General features: G+C 42.8%; 1 protein-coding gene across 1 annotated transcript; it reads right to left on the bottom strand.

Annotated features, from left to right (window-relative positions):
* Positions 1 to 435: 435 nt before the first annotated feature.
* On the bottom strand, positions 436 to 24594 carry acsl6 (acyl-CoA synthetase long chain family member 6). Its single transcript, XM_084683718.1, has 21 exons — positions 24470 to 24594; positions 17702 to 17922; positions 16200 to 16314; positions 15499 to 15563; positions 15233 to 15334; positions 14323 to 14422; positions 13699 to 13877; positions 13511 to 13543; positions 12500 to 12551; positions 8496 to 8569; positions 8105 to 8182; positions 4970 to 5104; positions 4623 to 4757; positions 4247 to 4342; positions 4021 to 4093; positions 2928 to 3016; positions 2681 to 2797; positions 2326 to 2469; positions 2002 to 2103; positions 1764 to 1835; positions 436 to 1563 (listed from the first exon to the last, which is right to left on the bottom strand). The coding sequence occupies exons 1-21, from the start codon at positions 24513 to 24515 to the stop codon at positions 1423 to 1425; spliced, it is 2169 nt and encodes a 722-aa protein (XP_084539844.1). The 5' UTR covers positions 24516 to 24594; the 3' UTR covers positions 436 to 1422.

Raw genomic sequence — 24594 nt, 5'->3', positions numbered from 1 at the left:
CGTGAACGATTCCAGGATATGTTTTTTTTTCATTGGTTGTTGCGTTAATTCTTACCCAGATACAATAGTACCAGAGAGCTCTGATAGTATTATTTTCTGATCGGCTATTGTGTAGCCCTTTTCTTTTTTTTAATTTGCTGATAAGTGGCGGGCTCAACGAAAAACTCCAGGGGGCGCTTGATTCCTGTCGGTTCCATAGTGAGAGCGGCGTGGCCAGAGACATTTTGGTTGGGCGCAGCGGCATCTTAAATGTATTATAGTTTTTCCTCGAGAAAAATACAATGTGTGGCCGGAGTGCGTGACAAAAGACCGAAATGAGTGACTGTCACTCTCAATGCATGACACTTCAGAGCCCTAACACGAGAATAAAGAAAATATTGAATCCATTCCATAGTGTTTTTATTTATCTTTCCCCATCCCCCTTCCCTCCCCTTCACTATCCCTATTGCTGCACTCATACAATACAACATATGGTGCTGGTAACATTTTACAGCAGATTAAATAAATAAATAAATAGTACAATTCATCTCACTACACGCAAAATGTCAAGAAATGTCATTCAAACCATTGCTTAAATATGCTTATACTTAGCTGTCCTCATATGTACATCAAGATTGTTATACTTTGGGACTGTACTTAACTCAAAAAGCCTAGACAATTTATCTACGTAAACCCACATTTTTTTTCTTCTAACTTATTTCCAAGTCCGTTAGGTGTTTGTTTCCTCCTCTGTCAGAATGTGGAGTTCATTGCAGGCTACGCGAGAGGTAAGCCTTGCAATATATCTTGTATACTGACTGGGCTGGCTGACAGACTGGCTGGACACATCTCAAGGTCATGACAGCAACAGCCTTGTCAGAGAAGGGCGAACAGCATGCAGTGCCCTGAGTCCATGTTTGCTTCTTTTATCTCTCTATTTTTATTCTATTTTCTGTGTTGAACTGGCAAACTCTTGGGGTGCAACTTGGAGAATCCTCAGGAATCGTGTCAGTGAAGGTATTGTGATCAAGGCGACAGTAGACCACACACAGAACAAAAGGGAGCATGCAGACTGTTGCTGCAGTGTCGATGTATTCATATCTAGAGAAGGACACGTCAGGTGCGTACAATGTGTGTCTTGTGAGAGAGAAGACCGGGGACACAACTGGTGGTACAATGTCAGTAAACTTCACACCGATACTGCACTCTTGTTTCTGTGGTTGAGCTGCTGTCACATGTTAACAGCAGGTTGACTCAATTTGTTTGGTTTGAGTCTCGGGTGGATGGCTGATTGGTTGGTTGTTAGAGCCTGTTCAATTGGTAGGATTGTCAAGTGTGTGGGTGTGGTGATGTGCGGTTATGGGAGGAGTGAGGAAGGGACAAGTGATGATTGTTGACCTGTAGACTGGGAACTGGGCATTTGATTGGATTTGAAGAAGTCATTCACATGGAGATGTTGTTGTAAAGAACTTCAATTTTCTCCTTGAAGAACTCTTTCAGCTCTGGCCGCTTGGCCTTCAGCGTTGGGGTCAGCAAGCCATTCTGTATGGAGAACATCTCACTGTGAACGTAGATGTCTTTCACCTGGGCAAGTACACAGAATTAAAATATTAGACACTTTACACAGCAAGCCTTAGGCCAGGCCTTAATGTAACCTTTAATTAACCAAGTTAATTATACTGAGCTTCAATCATTTTTTCATTCAAGTCATTTAGTGATGCTGAAAAAGTCTTCTCACTGATTTTGTCTTGAATAATTTTTATCCTACAATTCCTATAAGCCACCTGTTCAAAGGAGTGGAGTCCACTGGCCTTGCCAAGTCTTTGCAAGTCTTCCATGATGGCCTTCTTCAGTTCCTATACACACACACACACACACACACACACACACACACACACACACACACACACAGACAGACAGAAACACAGACACACACTGTGACTCAACAGCACTTAAGACACAATTTCAATGCATTTGCTTTTTTGAGTGTATGAGTACCACAAAACTGCACTAGACACCTACTGTATTTTTACAGAGATCCCTGTAGCTGCCATCCATGCCCTTCTTCTTTGCCCAGCCTGGCATGACCTCCGGGTCAGGAACCACAATGCCAACCAAACAGGACTATGGGGGGAGGGGGATACCATCAGGGATCATCATCCTTCTCCTTTTGGGTTAGGGAACTAGCTACAGTATTGCTATCACTTTCCCACCCAGCAAACAACAATACCAAATGCATGGTAGATTTATGGTGAAAATAAAAAAATATTAAGCATGTAATTTTATTAGTCAAAGTGCCCCTTTAATGTGCGCCAATGGAACTGGGTTTGCAGTTTTGAGTCACACCTGTAGACTGTCTCCATGGACATAAAGCTGGGACAAGGGCTCACTCCTGATATAGATGTTCTCGATCTTCTCTGGGGAGATGTACTCTCCCTGAGCTAGCTTGAAGATGTGTTTCTTCCTGTCGATTATTTTCAGCGTGCCATTCTGAAGAGGAGGAGGAGGTTAGGCTTATTAAACAATCTCAGAATATCATTAAGAAAATCATTTTATTTACGGAGAGAAGAGTGGGAGAAAAAAAGATTAGAGGAGAAGAGAGAATTGAGGAGAGTGGAGAGAGCAGAGGAAAGGAAAGGAGAGTACATAGGATGGGAGGGAAGTGGAGAGGAAGAGATGAGAGGTGAGGGCTGGTACATACAGGTAGCCACTTCCCAATGTCCCCAGTGTGGAGCCAGCCCTCAGAGTCCAGGGTCTCTGCCGTCTTCTCTGGGTCTTTGAGGTAGCCCTTAAACACATTAGGTCCCTTCACACACACCTGGAAGGAGATGGAGGGAGATTGTCTCAGTATGTGTGAGACTCTTGGAGATAGTTGGTGAGTCTGTTAGGGAAGGAGTGGATATAGTAGAGAGAAAATCTTGGGAGAGACTGTATATGTATTCCTTCACCTCTCCTTCCCCCTTTACAGCAAAGTAGTTCTTATCTGCTACATCCACCAGCTTGATCAAGTTGCATGGCAATGGGGCACCCACGTGACCTGCAGGTCAACATCACAACAACAAACACACAGTTAAATCAGCAGTAGCAACTCTATTCTTTGATTAAATACCGCTATTTAACAGCAGAGGGCACTATCGCACTGTTATATTTCTATGACATTACTGTAACCCAAACAGCTGATTTCTTATAATCCATCAGTCTACAGTAAATACACATCCAGTTAAATGAATCTATGTATTCACTGAGCAGTGTGTGAGTGTGTGTTTATGTCTGCTTATGTCTGCTTATGTGTGGATGTGTGAGCCTTTGTGTGGGAGGGTGTATCCAGGTTATAACAGAAAAATGCAGACACTTATCGGAACCACGGGAACTATGACATTTGAGGTCCCCAATTTAAAAATCTAAATATGTATTCTGGATGTCCGTCTATGGTGGTGAGGAGCAAAGTCTGTGAGCTGAGGAAGCAACAAGTTATGTTATTATCTGGCAGACAAATTAGAGAAGGGGGAGGAGGGTGTAGTTGTTGAAGTGAGACTAGTATATGGGTCACAACACTAATGCACCAGAGCTAGAAAGGTGACCTACAATCAAAGCTGTACATACAATAACCCAATTTTTCCTGGCAAGTGCTATCAGCTTGCATAACTGTGTGACTAAACCATTCTATACTGAAACTATTTACTGTTAAACCATAGCGCAATAACACTACTGATCTATAAAACTATACCTCAATAATACAATATAAAGTGGTATGGTATGGCCTATGAGTCCGTGGCCTTATCCACTTATCTAGTGTGAAGATAATGTTTAACAGCCATATCAGTCCTTACCACACACATCATGAACCAGTTTGTGTTTGACACGTCATACCAGCCCTATAAGCCTGTATAATAACTACAGTGTAAGCTCAGTTGGAGACTGAGCAAGTCCAGTCACCTTCGGTTACGGGTTCAAAGCCATAGAGGCTGTGCTACGTGTCCTTTGCTTTTACTTTATTGTCTCAACATACATGACCAGACACATACATGTACAGCCAGTTACCTGAGGTCCAGTCTCCAGGTGTGGTGAACGTGCATCCAGCTGTACATTCTGTCTGTCCGTACGCCTCGTATACCTACACACACACACGCGCGCATAAATATACACACAGATACACAAGGTATACAAGACGTCACACACTATAAGTGTGTAATACTTTCTCATGATCTATGCTATGCGTGTGTATGCATCTGTATGTGTGTACGTATTCTATGTGTATTTTGCTCACCTGACAGCCCAGCGCAGCTCGGAGGAATCCCAGCACAGTTGGAGAGGCAGGGGCGGCCCCAGTGATGATCATCCTCAGCCTGCCTCCCAGACTGGCCTAGAAGCACACAGGGGTTAGGGCTTACTGGAGGTCAGCTAAAATAACCCACACATTTGCTGTTTGGAAATATTTTCAGGAGCAGACAGGAAACAACTGTAGGAGAGATATTGGTCACTATGACCCAAAGACAAACAATGGGGGGGGGGGGGGGTAGGAGGAAGAGGAAAACAAGAGAAGGGAGGTGAGAAGGAGAGTTGTGTAGGAAGAGGAGGGAGGCGATAGATGGAGGACAAGGATAAATGTGGAGGAGGAAGGAGAAGAAGAGGAGACGGTCTACCTGTATCTTACTGAAGAAGATCTTATCCCATAGGCTGTCACTGCGAATGACCCCTGCGCTGACCTCCGCCCCTTTTCTCCTGGCAGCAAAGTTGAGCAACCAACGCTTCACAGGGGTGTTGGCCTGGCTAAAGATCTGGGAACACAGAAATTCACGCACAGTCATAGAAACAGTCATATTGAAATAAACATACGTAAAAAAACATCTCTCTCTGTACAATATACAGTATTTATATATGTGAATAATATATACAGTACATATACCAACAGTGGTATGACAGGTTTGTTTTGTTACACAGACAGACATGCATGTACACACATACGTGTGTTGGTAGCAGTGAGTCTCACCTTGTCATACATGCGGTTGAGCAGACGAGGTACCACAGGGAAGATGGTGGGACGCAAGGCTTTCATGTCCTCTGACAGCAGGCGGATATCACCCTGGAAAAACCCTATTCTGCCACCGTGACAGTACACCACCGACTACACACACACAAACACAAAGGGAAAAAACATTCATGGTCAACACACACAAAACACAGAGACACAGGTGGCCAGAACAACTCTTTGTGCACATGTGTGCACGTGAACGAGTCCTTGTCCACACACCGTCAACTCCTATATTTTTCCTTACATGGTTGTTGAAATGTCCATATTTTGTCAAGTTTCTCAATAAACTTCTAAATTAACCCATGGTGAACAATGAATGGCTCTTAATGAGAAATGGCAGACAACTAAAAAACTGGAGAAACAAAAAAGCTTGACTGAATGTGAAATGGAGATCTTAATTAGCAAAATAGGTGGAGAATCTTGTTTGGTGGCCTTTTGTTGCAATTTGTGTGAGGTTGACCCACATTTTGGTGTAAAATGACTGGACATTCACAACTATTCAAGAAGCTACTACTTTAGACACATTAAGGCCTTTTTTTGTGCGAAATTGTATCCAGATGCACATCAGCAACGTTATTTCTCTGAGCAATTTTTTGCGGCATTACGCCTAGGACCATGGGCGTCAGCAGCATTTCGAGAGTGGGGGGGACACATTTTGCCGGGGGGTCTGGTGGTTTCTCCCCCAGAATTTGTTTAAAGCTGTAGATGCAATTTCCCACATTCTGGTGCATTTACCACAACTATTTAGCATAGTTGTTATACATATACTGAGGGGCTGGACATTAAAATATTTTGAAAACTAAACTTCCCAATTAGCAATCGGACATCTTCAACTACCTGTCACCTTTCAGCACTCACCTCAGCAACAGAGCTGTCTCCACTGCCCGTGCATTTTGCCCCTGCCTCTGACTCACTCTCAATCTCGACCACCTAGGCTATATCAGGAGACATGAAGATGCATTGAGCATTCTTTCATATTGATAATTGAAATAAGCTTAATATAGCTTGTTCATATTAAGATTTCTGAGATGTAAATCATGTTATCAGCATATCAAATTCACAATTGGTATAGGTTTAGTAGTCTAATAATTATGTAGACTACATAAAAAAAATAGCATCTCCCTAAAGCACGACTGGACAGTTCAGAAATGGTCAAATGTGTGTTCAAACCTGTTTGCCACAGATCACATCCTTAGGATGTAAGCTTTCAGAAAATACATGGTTTAGGTGGTTGAATCGGTTTCCATAAATGGCACAGCCCAAAAAAGTATCAGCCCCATACTCCATTTACCAATACCAAATTTATTATGCATGGGCAGCATACTAATATGGGGAAAGGATGTGTCTCTTGTCTCATTAGATAACATCCTGAGGGTAAAAGCTTTCAGAGGATATATGGTTTTAATGGTTGAATCAGTTTTGACTTCATGTTACAGACTAACATGTAGCAATGAAATTCTGCGAATTACCAAAATTACAAGTTGAGCAACCTTGTTTAATTTGGAAGACAATTCTGAAATAAAGGGTTTTTGTTTCTTCTTTTTTTTCAGTTGTTAAAAACTAGCATGTTAGCTAAGGTTAACTCCAGATTAGCTCACGGTTGTTATGGCAATTAAAAAAACACCAGCAATTTATTTTGTAGCTACTTGGAAAAAAAATTATTATATTTCAGACCCAGATTAAGAAATCAATAAATTTGCTGTTCCACTTGTAATGGGGAAAAAATGTATGGTATTGCCTAGTGCTAGATGTAGGCCTAGGTAAAAAGCTTGCTTATCTAGCTAGCTATAATCATAATGTTTGCAGAAGGATCTTTGTGACTTAACTAATGCTATTACAGTCAGAGAATGTCTCACAAGGGTGCTTTGGCCACTGAAGGGAAAAGTTGGGCAACTCTGACTTACTTTCCTCGAAAAAAACCTCTGATATCCATCTCGTCAGTGGAACAGTCATGTCTGAAGTGCTAGCTGCAAGCGCGATGCATCGATCAAACTGTATACGGGAGTTGAATCTGCGTGCGTGATTGTCTGTTTGTCTAGAAAACGCTGAGTGGAATTCTAATGCTATGGGTATTCTCCCTACTGATAAAGTGGAATAGATTTGATTGTGAAGCAATGGAAAGATTGCTGGACTAGTAGACCAGTCATGCACTAATAGTTCGATTGCAAACAAGTTTTTTTTTTTTTGTGAAGGGGACATGACCCATTGCGGCGATGCCCATGCACAGGGAGAATTTGAGGTCAAGTTGGAAAATGGCCCAATTCCATCTCTTTGAATATTTTAGAGCGACCAGTCAACTTCAAACCAAGGTAATGTGAGCCCTTAATGTTTGCGTGACTAGAGGATACGGGTGTGTTTGCATTGGCAAGATAGCAGTCACGTGGTTTCAACTCAAAGCTTGTTGTTTGGTGTACTGTTTTTTTGCTGTGTATATGTGTGTGTATTTAATAGAAACCTTGTGACAACAGACAAGTTCAAGCCCCACCTATTTCCGTGTTCGGTAGGTAGCTGAGCCCCCACCAGGTATGTTATTGTGAAGGTACAGATTGTATCATGCACGCTGAGTTATAGTTATAGTCACATAGAACTTGGTGTTATACACCCCTGTAACCATCACAGCTCAGTGTCTGTGTTCAGATTACAGCTAGCTCTGTAGAATATTCTGTGGCCCTGCAATCGCATGCTGTTGACAGTCCACATACTTTCTTTTTGAGAACAATTCATGGTTTTTAGTCTGCAAATGAAACAACCCATCATTGCAGCGGTTTTATTTGTGGCCTAAATAAAGTGTTAACGATAACAGGAAGTTCCTATTTACTGAGACACAGATTATCTGAAAGCTGGGGGTAGTTGGCAAGGGACGAACAAGAGGAAGGGCGGGGGTTCCTGTGTAAGCAGGAACCCCTGCTAAAAGGCAGACAATAACAAAATGGTAAAAAAATATTTAAAAAAAGGCAGATGAGCTGAGGAAGACAAGCACACATAACTATAATCATACCTACCCACCCACACACACCCACATACCCATGTACACACCCACACACACATTCCTAGCCACCCATAGTTCACTGTGGGTTGATTGCTGACATGTACCTCGATGAGTCTCTCAAACATGTGAGCCAGGGGCAGGAAGGAGATTAAGACATCATTCTGGTTTGGGGAGATTACTTTCTGTTGGCAGGAGGGACGGAGAAAGGACAGAAAAGAGGGGGAGAGAAAGACAACATGCTCATACAGGTTCTACAACATTTACCATCATGACATATCTTGAGCTTCATCACAAACAAATTCTGTAGGTGGGTGGTTCAGTGCAACACCATGTGTGTACATTGGATTTGTGTGTGTTAAATCATAACTGACCCACAATTTAATGTAACAAATAAAATACCTACTAAGCCTTTCAATAATACAAACCAAGGGATCCATGACTTCTGAAACTATAGCATGTTTGTATTCAGAGACTCAGTGGTCCATAATCACTCACATCTGTGACTTTGAGGAAGCCAGAGAAATCTGCCACCACATTCCCGTGTGTCAGCATCACTCCTTTTGGGTTTCCTGTTTAGACGGGGAGTACTGAACATCAGAACTGATGTGCTTGTTATGCATTGGATACGCAGATCATTGTGCATACACTATATCAAGGTCACACAAACATACTGTACACACTCGTGAGCTCAGAGTTTTAATAATAGTAACACCCTTCCTGACCACTAGGTGGCAGTCTAGACATTGTCCTGCCATGTGCCTTTGAGTGTGTACAGTACTGATGGTAAGTTCAGATCATTTTACTGACTAAGATCTTTGAATCTGAAGTGAAATCTTTTTTCAAGTCATTTCGTTTAAATTACGACAGAGTTACGTGGACCAGGATAGTTGTTTGGCTATTGATTTTTATGTTTAACATGCAATTTATACTTTTGCAGTATATATTTTTTTAAGTACTTTTATAAGTACTTGCTACATGCTTCGATAGCCAAACAACTGGCCTGGTGCACGTAACTCTGTCATTATTGCATTTAATACTCCTGGCAATCAATTTCTTATTTCCTGTTATTTACTGTGAATCCATTCAGCGAAGTGTTGTACCAACCCTTTCCATTTTGAGTTAATGTAATGTTGTTTTGAGTTAATGTAATGTTGTTTTGAGTTAATGTAATGTTGTTTTGAGTTAATGTAATGTTGTTTCCCATTTGGTGGAGCATGTCTCTGTATTGGGGGGAGGTGAGCAAGTAATCCTATTTGGGGGGAGTTGACTTGTATTTGAGAGAGATGTTTTCATTTGGGGATATACTTATATTGGTGTGTGTTAGCTATCCAGCATTTTATCCATTAAGAAACCCCTTTGAAAGCAGAGATTCAATGCTATGCCTGCAATCAGCAGTAACCTGGCTATATCGGTAGTAAAAGCGAATTCACTTCTAAATAACAAAACAAAATTTCCCTATTTTCCTTACTACAAACTCCGGTGCGTTGAGAGCTTCGTTCCATTTAATTTTGAATGCCTTTGTTAATCTACATTATCAAAACTAAATTCACTGAACTTATCATACAGCCTCCGATACAGCCTCCAGTGCACGCACTAGTGAAGGTATGGTGCGAGGGATGACCAGAGTACCAGTTAGATTGAAGGGGCTGGGACCAATCAAAGTGAAGAGGCTCGGATGAGTTACCATGATGCTTATGGAGGCACATGAAGATAGGGATTGTTTGGAGAAAAAAAATGCACTGCATTGAATTATAAAGAGGACACCTGCGAAATTTTGAACTTTGCAGAGTGTCCGGTAGTGTTGTTTTTGGTGGCCTGTTTTAATTTTAGCTTTTGTCTAGTCTTTGTGTCAAGCTGTCATTTGAGTTTTTATTCGTTTTAGTCACATTCATACTCTTTTTAGTCTAGTCAAGTTTCAGTTCACTAAAAGTCTGAGCCTTTTAGTCTTATTTTAGTCAGACTTATCCATGACTATTTTCGTCTAGTTTTAGTCGACAAAAACTGATGACATTTTAGTCTAGTTTTAGTTGACGAAAACTGATGACATTTAGTCTAGTTTAAGTGAATGAAAATTGCACTTTTTGGGGTTCATGTTGTTTTAATTTGTAACTTGTATAACTGCATCCTCTTATGGGTCTTCCCTTGGCACTTGTTTAGTTTTTAACAATATATGCTTCATGTTTTGGCTGCTTGCAATGTTTGGGACTACCTCGTTGTTATGATCAGTGACCTATGCTTTTTTCTAAAGCTCTCTCTTGGAAGTCGCTTTGGATAAAAGTGTCTGCTAAATGCATAAATGTAAATCTAAAACCATTTGTTTAAATGTATGTATTTGTCTAGAATAAGGTATTCAAAGTCATGTTGTTGATGCCAAATTCAGTTCAGTTCACACACTAGTCACACGTATTAACCCACTTTACACTCTCTCACAAACAAACACACACGCTAGTCACACACGTTTGTCTCAGACTCCCAGTAGTTTTCAGCTCCAGTGGCTAACGTTTAAAGCTAACGTCTAAAGCTAATGTTAAAATGAGACACAACCTCTACCTCATGAGTTGGCTAATAATAATAACGCGACTAAACAAGACGAAATAACGTTATAACATTTTGTCTTGTTTTTATTTTGTAAACCACATTTTGTCTCGTTTTTATCCGTCAACAGCATTATACATTTAATTATAGTTATTGTCACATGACCAGCATTTACTTTGAGTCTCGTCTTGTTTTCGTCACCTGATAAAGATTTGTTGACGGCGATATTTAGTCATAATTTTCATTGACGAACGCAACACTAGTGCTTGGTTCTCCAGATAATCGCAAGAAACTAATGCAGACGAACACACACACAAACAGAGATTCCTGGTATTATTAGAGAAGGTCTTAGATTATTATCAGTAGATTTTATTGAACTATATTTTACTATACAAAACTTACACCTGAAGACACAGTCAGTATCTTTGGGTATGTGTCTTTCAATCAATTTTCATGTGACTTTTACACAGTACTTAGCCCAACAGTCATGTGAAAAATGAACGAAAGACTCATACCCGAAGAATCATTTCTGTTTCCTCTATTGAGGCCAATGCACGGCCATTAGAAAATGAACACATCACTCTACTCTATTCCCAAGTCATATTGAGGTGAACCTTTTGGGGAGGCAAGTGGGTGACCAAGCTACAATTAAAATGATGAGCAGCACCTGATTACAAACTCTGTCCGAGACTCTGGGGGAACATGTAAAGACAGAGCCGGAAGCTGAGGAATGCAAGCATCGAAGCGGTCTAGAGTGGACGCGCAGGTCCATTTAATTAACTGTTTTAAACTGTATCTTTAATGTGGGGGGGCGGATGCCATTCGCAGTTGCTTAGACTGGCCAGAGGCGAAGACAGGAGAGAGGGGGAGAAATCGAGATAGTAGGGGGCCAGATAGTGCTAGAGAAGGGTTGTATTGTAGAAATGCTAACTGTTCACATGGGAGCGTTCCAGCCAGCTGGGGAGCTCTCATCATTTCCACACCATACTGACCGGTCCCTTGCCGCCAGAGGACGGTGCAACAATGCTGAGACCCTGGGGGAGGGTCTTGCCAACGGGCCAGCTAAGTAGTATAAAAAAAAACTGTGTACCTGTTTTGTTGTAATGTTAGTTTGTCTTTAGGCCTGTAAGCTCAGCGTGGGGTATGGAAGGGGTGAAACCAAACCATGACGTGGCCCTAATGTCAGACGGGGGAGGGTCTTATATGGTTAACCTAGTTTGGGCTGTGTGAACCGTGTCACCCAGGCAGAGGCCTCAATCTTGTTGTGAACTATCACTGTGTGTCATGATCTAGTGTGGCAGGCCGGTTGTTTTTTGGGTGCGAAGTGTGCAGTTATGAGTTGACTGCACACTGAAGTTGTATTATTTTAAAGCAGTCCCTCCATTTAGTGGGCTTGGGGAGCATTCTGCCGATTCCCTGCACTAGTTATGAATTATGCCAATGTCCTGTAAATGTACCAATAAAAGTGCTTTATATTTTTTTTACTACTGAATAGTGTGTGTGTGTGCGCCGACCTCCGACGCCGGACCATACCGGCTATACAAGGGGGTGGCAGCATTACCCGCAGCAACTTGGTAATTGTTTCCCCCTCCATTTGGGCGGTTCTGGTTTATTACAAGATTAAAGATTTGTTCAACATGAACAAATCGATAATGAACAACACATCAGCAGGGCACAGTAATTGTATGACTAACGAATGTTTGACTGGAAAAACATTGCAGGAAACCGTTGGGAGGGCCCTGAATAACAGACTGCCCAGATCTTTACGACAAAGGAGAATATCAGATTCCTCCCACCCCTTGAGGTCATGTGATTGTTGCAATGATTCCTGTTGTCACTTGAGAGCATAGCGTGAGTCACAGTTTCTGCTAAATTTGTCATTCTACTACAAGGGTAAGGAGTTTGGTATTGACACAGCTGAATCAATGCTGAATCAAAGAACTCAAATGCTCAATGGTTCTTACCTGTGGTGCCACTGGTGAAACACACAATAGACAGGTCATCTGGGGAAGGGGGCTGAGGGCACAAACATGACATCAAGGTTAAAACATTCAACAGCACACTCTTCTACTCATTGACTGATTGGTTGAGTGAGTCAGTGGGTGACTTCAAATGGTATTTGTTGATTTTCAAGTTCAGGGGAAGGTTTCGGGTTAAGTGAAGTCAACTTTAATCTTTCAGTAAGTGTATTATCACAGGCTCACTATAGACTTCAGAAAGTGTATATATATTTTTTTACTTAAATGGGTATAAAGCCAGTATAGTTAGCTCAGTGTGAGATTCTATATAGAGCTTTCAAACAGCCTTTAGTCTCCAAAGCACAAATCCAAACAGGAGGAGCATCTACAAAAAGTACATGAGCCACAATGCTTAAGCTTGATTTATATTTCAATGCCAAACACATCTGCGTAGGGTCCACAGACACCACCGACAGCTTCACATTACCGCATAAGCTACTTGCACAAGCTAAAATATAAAAGCATAGCTATGTGTTTGTTAACCGCAAAGCAGCAATGATTGGTTGGATGGGGAAGGGAGGGTTTACAATATTTTACTGGAGAAATGGCTGAAATCAAGAAACTTTTGTCCGAACAAGTTCGCCGGCATTTGTAACTGACAACTTGTGTAAGAACAATGTAGGAGTTGTATAAGTTAATATTTGATTTCTGTGAGGTCTGATACTGATCTGATATCTGATACTTCTGTGAGGTTAACCTGCGGTACAACGTGACAGCGCCGCCAAGTGAAAAAATATAATGGATATCTATCAGCACAAGACCACACAACTATAAATGCTGAGCATGTCCCGAAGAAGTATTAACCAAGCTTAAGTGTGTGTGCAGTGCTTCTGTCCATGTGTGTTGTGGATTGATTGCTGACTGATTGCTTGATTGGTTAATGGGTGGGTTAATTGGTTCCTTGATTGGTTAATAGGTTGGTTTGGTAGGTTGATCTTATAATTAAGTAAAACTCACCATAGGCTTTCTATGGTTCTCTCTGCCCAAGGCCTGGAGTATACACAACAGGAAAACAAAGAACAGCAAAATAATGTGATGTTAGTAGATCATTCTACTATCTAATAACACTAGAATCACTGAGCAGGGGTCATTTGGGTCCAGTGAAAAGGGGAAAAAAGTGGGGCAGAACAGACAGCCCTCTGTACCTCCACGTCTCTGAGTGCCTGTATCTGCACACTGCAGGCCTGCCCTCTCTCCACCAGGGCGGCATCAAAGAGGTCCATCAGGATGATCCTCTGCAGACCCGCAGTCTCCTGGCGCTCCACGTTACCCAGAAGCACCTGGGCCTTTGCCACATTGTCGCAAATCACCGTGGAGATGTCAGCTGAAATGGAGTGAAGACGCCGGGCTGAACATCATATGCACGCTGGGCACATGCTGTACATACAAATGGGACACACGTGTTTGTGTCCACGTATGTGCTCACACTGAATAGCAATTTAAATGCATTACATTTTTTCCCTAAATTCAGGAAAAAAAATTGGGCTGTTGCAATTGTGTTGCGTGTGTGTGTGTGAGTTGAAAAATACATTATTTCCACACCTATTGATTCTTTAATGCAAAACACGCATCAATTCTATGAATTCAATCACATACCATTACAACTGTCAAATATAATATCAAAAACTGTTGAATAGTTATGACCAAAATGACCATAATGCATGTTAGTGCCAAGTCTGAATTAATATTTGTGTGTCTGTGTTTCTTTGTGTGTCTGTGTGTATCTGTGTGCATATGTGAGTGTGTGTGTGTGTGTGTGTTGGTCATACCAGTGTTGATGATGAACCGTATGGCGTCTGGCCCCAGAGTGTCGTACAGAGGCACCACTACCATGGAGTAGGTGTAGCAGGCCAGCTCAGAGATGATCCACTGCAAGTACATGTTATAGGTCATAGGTCAAACCAGAGTGTAAATAACTCACATAACAATGTAACAACTACAATAATACATGTGTACATGGGTCTAATGGATCTTTACCACTACATAGTACAGGCTAGACTCAACGCCACGTGTGCTGTTTTCCACTGCCCTACTATACCACCTCAATGTAGCTTGGTCTTAGTGACGCCTCATGAAACTGATATGACTTTATTTTCAGCAAGACACACACCACTGTCACTGAATCCTTTCGTCAGTAACACAGGAACATATGCACCTCCTCAACTGATTTGGTTTGGCTGCTATTTCATTGAGTAGTCAAGTGAATAAAACACATTTAGGGCTCTATTATAAACAGTGGATCTATTTTAGGCCACTTTAAAGTAGCCTGGCTATTTCAAAATGTTCTGTGTCAAGATTCTGCAGACTACCAATCAGTAGTCTGCAGTGTTTTCACACCACATTTTGGTCTTGGCTCGCTTGGAACCACTGCGAAGGTGCTACCTAAAAATGTAAAGTACCAGGTAGGTGGGTACCAGATTTGCCTGATGGAATCCCAGAAAAGGCGTATAGAGTCGAGCAAGTAACGTGTAGTGGAAAAGGACCATAAAAATGTACATGGGGTCCACAGAGAAATACTTCAATCTTAAAAAATGCTGAAACACCTGTGAATACCTGCTGTATGATATAATGTTGTAAAACTACATTCAGTTCATATCTCAAAAAATAGAATACATACAGCTCTACTGTCATCATCGGAAGCCATTGCCATACGTGCATCCTTGTCTCTGTGTGCCTCACCTCTGGTCTGTTCTGTGCAAACACACCGATTAACTGATCTGGGCTCGGCTTGCAACCCTGGGACAGCAGGCCCGACCCAAGATGCTCTGCCCGGCTCGTCACCTGGAACCAGGAGATTAAGCGGATTGGTTGAAAAACAGCAAGAGAGACAGATGCTCTGAGGGGATTGGTTGACAAACTGGAAGAGGCACAGATGCTCTGAGGGGATTGGTTGAAAAACAGGAAATGAGAAAGATGGTCTGAGGGGATTGGTCAAAGAACCTCACCTCTTTATAGGACAACCACTGGTAAGGCTGGTTAGGTAGCCGAGAACCAAGACAAGGTCCATCACCTGCGTAAAAAAAGAAGAAAAAAAAGAACTTGCAGATGTCAGTGAGACATTAAACTTAGCAGCCAGCCAGTCAGATTATCAACCCTTGCCAGCCACCCAGCCAGTTTGTGAGGCAGTCAAACAGGCAGTCAAACAGGGCTTGTAATATTAAAAGTGTGTGTGCCTGTGTGTGTGTGTGTGTGTGTGTATGTATGAGTGTATGCGTGTGTGTGCGAGTATGAGTGTGCGTACGTGTGTGTGTCTGAGCACACCATATATGTGGAGGACCTTGTACATGGTCTTTCAGGCAGTCAAGCAGACAGTTACGGCTTGTAATATTCTGCCAGTCAGTACTCTAGGGCATTCAGACAACGATAATAGGATACTGCCAACTCCTACTTTGTCTGTTGCCATGGAGCCTGGGTAGGTCTATTTCCTTAGAAAACAAGAAGCATTCCTGCTGAGTAGTCAAGCAAAATATAGTTCCTGGGTGTTTGTGTGTGTGTCTGTATGTGTGTGTGTACTATACGTGTGTGTGGATGCTTGTGCCTGCTTGTGCCTGTATGTGCAAGTGTATGTATGTGTGTGTGTGCCTGTGCAGGTGTGTATGTATGTGCGTGTATATGTGTGTGTACGTGTGTGTGCGTGTGAACTCACCAGATATGTGGAGGCCTCTCTGGAAAACCTCATACATGGTCTTGGCGTCCTCATGGTAGTGTGTCAGCAGTTTAGGGCTGTCCCCCAACATGGACCTGCGGCCCCCATCCTCACACTGGGGGGGGGGGGGGATAGGGGTGTGAAATGGGTGTGAGGGTAGGCAGGGGAAACTTGTTAGACAGAGTAAGATGTGCTGATCCACTGCATTGTTCTCCTGCTCTGGTTCTGGAAAAAACACTGACTGACTGCAGACTCAATCTAAAGTTTATCGACTCAGGATTGAGACTTCTTCAAACTAATCTCTCTCGTTCTCCTGTGAGGATTCTTAATGAATGACTCCTTGTGGATCCGAGCATGTGAAGAAATGGCTCACAACCAGCCGAAGCACAAGAACACAGTAAACGCATACTGAAACTAAACCCTAGTGTGGTTGTGTGCACGTGTGTGTGCGGATCACATTCCCACACAGACAGGGGTGCAGATGGAATTTTTGAACTGGGGGGGACCAAGCTGTCAGCAAATGATTCCAACCCAATTTGTTATTTTGTGTAATGTAATATATATGTATATACATATACAGTCAGACTGGTACTATATATATGCAATGTTTATTGCAGCTTCAGTATATAAAGCTGCAATAAACATTAGTATGTCAATCACGCACCAAAACTTCATGCCCTCTGCAAATGTTTTATTTAAACATTTGCTGATCTCAGCAGGATGTAAATTATTACAAATATATGTGTATGTAAACGGTATAAAGTATAAACACTTAAACAATAGATTTACAAAGTATAGCCTTCATAGCATGAAATGTGAAATGAAATTTACACTTTAAACTTAATATATCTAAACTTAATTAAATGGACTTTTTTTTGTAATTGTTTTTCCAATAATAAACAAAATTGATTAAAAAAAAAAGAATTCCCTCTGCAGCCAAACAAATGTACCCTCTAGAAGCAGACTCAATAGGTCCCAAAAACATCTCTCCTCCTTTAATTTCCCTGAAGATATTGATGGGCTGTCTGTCTTGTCTGTCCAGTTTGTCAAGTCTGTCTTGGTGAATGTGGCACACAGCAATGCCATTGAGCCTTTTTTGTGTCATGGTTGATCGCAACCAATTGGTAAATGAAGGGGAGCAAGCCAAACATTTCAATTTTAACCAGTCAAATGAAAGGGGCTACTAACGTCATCTCCATGACAACCAGGAAGACGCCAAGCCTAAAAGCACAAACGCCGGCTCCAAAAATACTTTTCAAGTGTTTTTTGTGTGGCCAACGTTACACACGATTATACACGCTAACATCGCGTAATCAGCTGTGCAGTTATGAACTGATGCTTGTGGCCTTACGTAGGGAGCGTGGTGGGGACGGATTGGGGTCACTAGGAATCTGGGGGGGACATGTCCCCCCCGTCCCAAGTGCCATCTGCGCGCATGCACACAAAAGACCATAATCCCGCAAGACGCTTCCAAGACATCTCACGCCCATCAGCTTGCTTACTGGCACTTCCTCCGACTGGTGGGCGAGGTCGCAGGGTGGGTTGATGGGGCGGGGCCGCGTGGCCAGCCAATAGGCGAGGACGGCGGTGAGAGCCCCGATTCCCACCAGTGTGGAGGTGGGCAGTGATCGGAAGAACTGGCCCAGGTCATCCAGCTCGGGCAGACGCAGGGTACTGAGGAGGTCCTGGGATTGCATCCTCTCCATCAGGGTGGAACTCAGCTCTGGGGAGGGAAGAACGTAAAAGGAGGAGAGGGAGGTGGAGAACAGGAAGATTGAGCCGTTAAGTTGAGGGTAAGAGATTAGAAATGAGTGAGTGAGACAGAGAGACGCAGGAAACGGTAGACAGAAAGGAAAGGAGAGGGTGAAAGAGAGAGGCGGGGCAGGACAAGAAGTGAGAGTAGAGAGGGGGAGATATTAAAAGAGACAGGAAGAGAGAATGAGGTCAGACTGGTAAAAACATACAGTATACTCAGCCCTGGCTTGTTAACTTCAAACCACAGAAGGCCTCATAACGGAAGTGCCAATATTGCTGACACACACAACCCAAGTCACACCAGTACAGAACTTTTTTGTTTCTTCTTTTGGTCATGCATAATTGAATGTTTCTCATTCATCCCTATGGAATGACTCATGCACAGTACCACCCACATCAACCAATCAGAAGCACAACCCCAGTTCATGGATACATAGTTCATGGATACAGAGAAGCAAGCTCCAGATAAACAGACACTTCTTCTACATATATGAGAAGAGTCAAGAGTTTTTTGTTTCTCACACACATACACATATGAACACACACACACACACTAACAAACACACAAATAGGCACATGTACAATCACACGTAATACATTCACACATACACACACACTTGTTTTTAAATGAGTCACTGGACCACGATACAGTTAAGCGCTCGTGTAGGTACGCGGAATCACGACTAGGTTGTTTCACAAGGGTGAACATCATTCAAGACATGAACATCACTAGTGGGAAAAATATTTTTTCTCAAAACCCGAATCTTTCAGGAAAAAATTTGCGGCAAATATAACAATATGAGTCCAACGTAATGTTGATATTACATAAAGATCAAAAAACGTTTTTACACTGAAATGAATGCTAAAAATCTCGCTCGCACACAATGCGCACTTGCATTCCTGTGAAGTTTTGATTTCTGCTCATACTAAAACTTTGACTAGGTCCTAGGTTTGGGCTAAGCCCCGAATGTTTACAAGATATGGCTTGGGCCCTGGTTGGGATGGGCTGATTTTGGTAATTACACTCCCGGGCTGAAAACGGGTACCACTCCGGCCCTGGCCACAACTGCCAGAGCATGTGTATGAGTGTGTGTCTGTGAGTGAGAGCCGTGGTTGGTCATGTCAGGTGTGTCATTCAGAATCAACATGATCTAACGGTCCTGGAGTATTAAAGTAAAGCACCCAAGTGGGCATCAAGGATATGCTCCAGGATATGAGCAGTGAAGAAGACTTCTGTCTGGGCTGCTCACACTTTTACGTGTTACTGTAATACTGCAGACTCAGGAGAGAGTCCCATGGAGAGAGTCCCATGGAGAATGAGGTAGTGTGTGTGTGTGTATGTATGTGTGTGTGTGTGTGTGTGTGTGTGTGTGTGTGTGTGTGTGTGTGTGTGTGTGTGTGCGTGTGAAAGGGTTCCATGGGGTGGGGGGCTAAGGAACATGCACTATTCTATTAATAGCAGTTTTCTTTATCTACTGACAAGCCTTTTCAGGCTAAGTGTGTCCTGGAGTCTGTGGGACAAACAGACGCGATACAGAGAGAGAGACAGAGAGAGACAGAGAGAGACAGACAGAAAGAGAGAGAGAGAGAGAGAGAGAGAGAGAGAGAGAGAGAGAGAGAGAGAGAGAGAGAGAGACAAAGAGACAAAGAGACAAAGAGACAAAGAGTTACAGAGGCTGTCCTAAAACATCAATAGCCAAGGCAGAGGAGAAATCCACCTCATCAGGACAACACAATGTGTGTACCAGTACCCACACACCCACACACCCACACACACAACCCACTTTCCAACACACACACACACACACACGCATACTCACACAGGGGTGTAACCAGATGTTAACATTCGGGGCTTAGCCCAAACCTAACATAGAACCTCACCTTTATTTGACCTCAGCTAGGGACATCAATAGACAATGCTTGAGCAAAAAATGTAATTAGTATTAATCAAAGTTTTTTTGTATTTTGTATAGGCTAATATAAACATTACGTTAGACTAGTTGTTATCATGACTGTAGGTGCCAAATCCAACAATATCTTAAATCAACAGGCAATTTCAAAAGTTTTTCAAACATTTCTTTACTCTTTTGGAAAATTCCTGTGATACCTCGTTTTTGCCTGCATTTTGCCATTTCTTCTCTTGTCGCTGACCATCAGACCCAAACCACCTCAGACAGTTAGTTAAAGCTCGAGACGTTTACTGACATGTTAGAGACACTGCATTTATTTTGACAGACTGTTACAAATACTCACACACAAACAGTTTTTTGTCGAGGTATAAAAATGATATTCAGTGCTACACTCAAAAGGTTTGGGGTTGTAGCCCTGGCAAAAATGGCAGGCGACACAGCAGCACACACAAGATACACACACTCACCACCTTCACACACACAAGACACATACACACACATTGACTAGTGGGAAGTGTATAAATCATGTAAATTCTAGTGGCTATTCTAAGGAACACAGCCCACTGACATACAAGTGGGTATACACTCACTCAACTTGTGACGGTACATTCCAGGGTGCTGTAATGTGTGTGTGTGTGTATGTGTGTGTGTGCGTGTATGTGGAAGCCCTCTTCCACCCTCCTACCACTATGGAAGCTCATCGTCACATTACTTGTGTGTTTTCCTGTCAGCCTGTTCCTTTCTCACCCATTCTCTCTCAGTTCCTCACTTGACACAGCTCCAAACATGAACTATGTCCCTTCTCATTTTTTCTCTTTTACAAACACACTACCTCTTTTATTTATTCTCTCTCTCTCTCTTTTTCACACTCACAAACTGTACACTATTTGTCCTATAGTAACCTGGACACACAAACCCGTTCTCTCTCTCTCACTCTCTCTCTTTCTCTCTCCCTCGCACACACACACACACACACAGCTCAGAACCAGCTATCTTTAGAGCTAGCTCTAGCTGAAGGCTAATAGCCTCTTTCTTGCCAAGACCATCATATCCCATAGTGCACCACACATCATCAACAGCAGCAACCTCCATCAGACAGACCAATAACAGACAGGGCTCTTATTTTGTAGAACCAAAGCCATAATCCACAGATGTTGGCACTGTGCCACGCCTGGACAGGCATTGCTGTTATTCTCATTCCAAAGCTGAGACAAATGGCTGGACAGTTGCAGATACCCTCAACAACCTCTCCTAGGCTAGATCAAATTTACAAGCAAGGTTCCTACAGCCTGGATACATGAAGGGTTATACTGTACAAAGGATTCCTATTGGCCACAGACACAGAGGGCAAGTGAATGGGGTGGGGGTTTACTTCCTGTGCCCATAGAGGCTTAAATCCAGGCTCCGCCCAACCCCCTCCCCATCTGCGGAGCGTCAGCAGCAATTAGGCTCTGCCGGCGAGGGAGATTATGCCTTGCTCTCCCGGAGACGGACGTGCTAAACCAACCCCCTGCTCTGCCACAGCTATTTAAAGTCATCTCAGTCTCTCCTTCTCTCTGTCTCTCCTTCTCTTTCCCTCTTCTCTTTCTTCTCTCTCCATCTCTTTTGCTCTCTCCTTTTGTCTCTCCTTCTCTCTCTTTTCTCTCAGTTCAGTCTCTTCTTCCCCTACTGCCCCCATCTCTTCTCCATGTGTTCATGAAGTGTGTGTACAGAAGAGACAAAGGAGTGTAAGAGAGCTGTGACAGAGAAGAGACAATGAGTTGAGAAGAGTATAACAGATTATAGAGCAAAATAGCAAAAGAGAGAGACTGACGAGCAGATCAGAGCAAAGCAGAGCAGAACAAAGCAAAGTAGAATAGAAAAGAGCAGAGTGGAGGAGAGCAGAGAAGACCAGCGCAGTGTAGGAGAGCAGAGCGGAATAGAAAGGAATTGAGCTGAGTGGAGAAGAGGAGAGCAGAGCAGAGGAGGCAGGTGTGAGGAGATGTTCTCCAAGACTAGCCAGGCATGTTCCTACAGCACCAGCCAGCAGGGCCGAGGTGGATGACCAGCTGTGTGACTAGACGAGGACGCAACATGCTAGCGTCTGCTAACGGGTTGGAAACACTTACAGGCCGTCTGGGAAGAGAGGGAGCAGGAGCTGGGTGTCTGTATCCTCAGGCTAGATATTTCATATATATACTCCTCTTTAGAATTGTGATTACAACCTTACTCCCTCCCTTCCTTGAGTCCAGCGACATTACGCTGAGACAAGCGAGAAGAACAGAGAGAAGCGATTTAGCCTAGTTTGTACCTGGCTGGCCACCGTATCACACCACCCTCAGCAGACGCTCTAGCTACTCACTCTGCCTCTCTCCCTCCCTCCTTCCCCTGCCAGCCAGCCGCGCTCTCGCCCTCCCTCTCCTCTCTAAGCTAGCGTTGTCATTCTTCAGTACATGACACATAGGCCTCAGGATGCACATGTACAACCTCAAATGCACAGACACACACAAACAGTCACACACACAGACATATGCACACACACACAAACGCACACACACTTATACACTCACACAGGCAGAAAACACACAAACAGACACACACATGCAAACACACATGCAAAGCTAGCTAACTTTAACAACAGACAGACACTCACGTCTCAAGGACGAACAAACAAGCTCTGCAAACAGCATTAGAACTAGTTCCCAATTTACCAATAAATATGAAAGCTGCCCACACTACCCCACAACCAATGGTAAATACAAACTGTTATGTAAATCATATGTGGGAGCAGAGGAGTGAGGGATATACAGCTAGACTATGAGAAATATAAAAATGTGAGTAAGGAAAGAAACAAGGGAGGAAAAGCTACAAGGGAGGAAGCCCTTATTCAGCCCTTTTACACATTTGCCAATGCAGCCCAATATCCGGTTTAAAGAGCTCACTCTCTCACACTGTCTCTCTCCCTATCTCTCTCTCTCTCTGCCTCTCTTTCTCTCTCCGACTATATAACTTTGTAGTTACAAGTGAATTACTATTACAAATTCTCGTTGAATTCTAATTGCACAGCTATGTCCTCTATGACACATACATATAATTATCAAGCCCACCTCAATGTATTCACTCAGTCAGAACAGCCCAGGTAACCTATTCAAACGGAACAAAAACCCCATCAGTATCCTGTTTATACAATACGCTTAACAAAAGTTTAAATACCACATGGCCAACGGAATGTTTATGTAGGCTATAGCCTATCTGTCAAGCGCTCTTTCTGTTAAATTATTGAAGAGTGAAATAATAGATTTACAAGTCTGTCTACATCATCAGATGGTCGCTACAGCTGAATTATTCAATACGAGGAGCGGCATTGCATTCAGCGCTCGAGTGGACTTGGTTAGAGTCAAAGCTTTGAGAAGACAGTAAGCACGAATGGATCTTGCCTGCCTATCTCACTTCATCATAAGCAGGCTGATGTGTCGATTCCGTAAATGGAATATTATAAAAACGTACGACGGAAAAATGCCCCAAAAGAAGCATTCGGTGGAAAGGCTTTCTGCAAAGAACGTTACCCGGTATAAGAGTCCGACATGGGCTCGAGCTGGCCGGCCGCAGAATTTCAGCACCCCTTGTCCTGTGGACAGCTCCGTCCAATCACCTATGCCTGCTGCAACGCGTGAGGACCCGCGTCACACTGGAACAACCCCCCACTGTGGAGTGGATGTGTGATGTATGGGCAACCATTCTGCCACGTTGCTAACTGGATTTAATCGTATGCAACAATATAGGGTAAATGTGCACCCGTTATAAACATCTCTAAACATCTCTAAAAGGCATTAAATAAACAAATCGATTGGGAACAAAGACTTTGGTAGCTGAATGGCTAGTATGATGTTAGTTAAAGAGGTGGACAGATGCACGTTTAAATTCCCATGTAGGGTTAGATTAATACGACCTCAACAGCCGGGTGACTGAGAAAGGATGCATATTTAGCATGGCATGTGACATTAACTACAACGGTTTCCAATGCACATCTCACAGTCTTTGATTTGTATGTAATTCTAAAATCCGTTTCTAATCCTACATAAGTAACAATAGGCGACAATGACATGGCTAACATTCTTGCGTTCAGAGGTTTTGAGCTGTAACCTGAGACCATAGGTGCCACGAATTTCCTAATTATAATACACACGCCTACAGTCTACTTAAAGTAGTGCCAAGCCTCCTGTATTGTACAAAATCAATTGAAAATTACTAGTAAAAATATTGAGCAGTTCTTTTCCGGTATTCATCAGGACATATTCATCATGTTGGTTAAACCGTATGCTGCAGCATGAGACAGGGCCTAGCAGGTAGATAATATCCATTTTTGGACTAGGCCTGTTCGCACTAGGCCATAGGCTAATGACTGTAACTTGCTAATATATATCACTCTCATTCTATTTGATCAATAGCCTGAATTAGCCGTGCCGTCAAAGTAGATAGTTAAGTGAAAGATGGGTTATAGGAGACAGGCAAGTCACTGATAATGCTATATTGATTCGCTTCCCCAAGACAGGTGAAATAAAATTGCCATGACAGTCTAGCTTTATGAGCAAGAATCAAAAACAGGCAAACGAGTTTAAAACTCACCTAACAGAATCCAGATTGACCCAGAGACCAGAACGAAGGCAAGCATGTCTTTCTCATTGAGTCTGCTGTCGCAGCACACAGGCCGGGTGAAGGAACTTCACAACTGCAACATCCACTGCGACGGC

Source organism: Hypomesus nipponensis, chromosome 20, assembly GCF_054491055.1.
Source record: "Hypomesus nipponensis isolate SF chromosome 20, ASM5449105v1, whole genome shotgun sequence".
Taxonomy (NCBI): domain Eukaryota; kingdom Metazoa; phylum Chordata; class Actinopteri; order Osmeriformes; family Osmeridae; genus Hypomesus; species Hypomesus nipponensis.
This window is presented reverse-complemented; position numbering and strand designations above follow the sequence as displayed.

Bases quoted from the DNA above. Each gene is read 5' to 3' on its own strand.
- acsl6 (XM_084683718.1), bottom strand. From the start codon at position 24,515: ATGCTTGCCTTCGTTCTGGTCTCTGGGTCAATCTGGATTCTGTTAG. The intron at 4,094-4,246 runs GTGAGCAAAATA...GTGTGTGTGTAG, and splicing joins GAGCTGCGCTGGGCTGTCAG to GTATACGAGGCGTACGGACA. The intron at 1,836-2,001 runs GTAGGTGTCTAG...GTGTGTGTATAG, and splicing joins GGGATCTCTGTAAAAATACA to GAACTGAAGAAGGCCATCAT.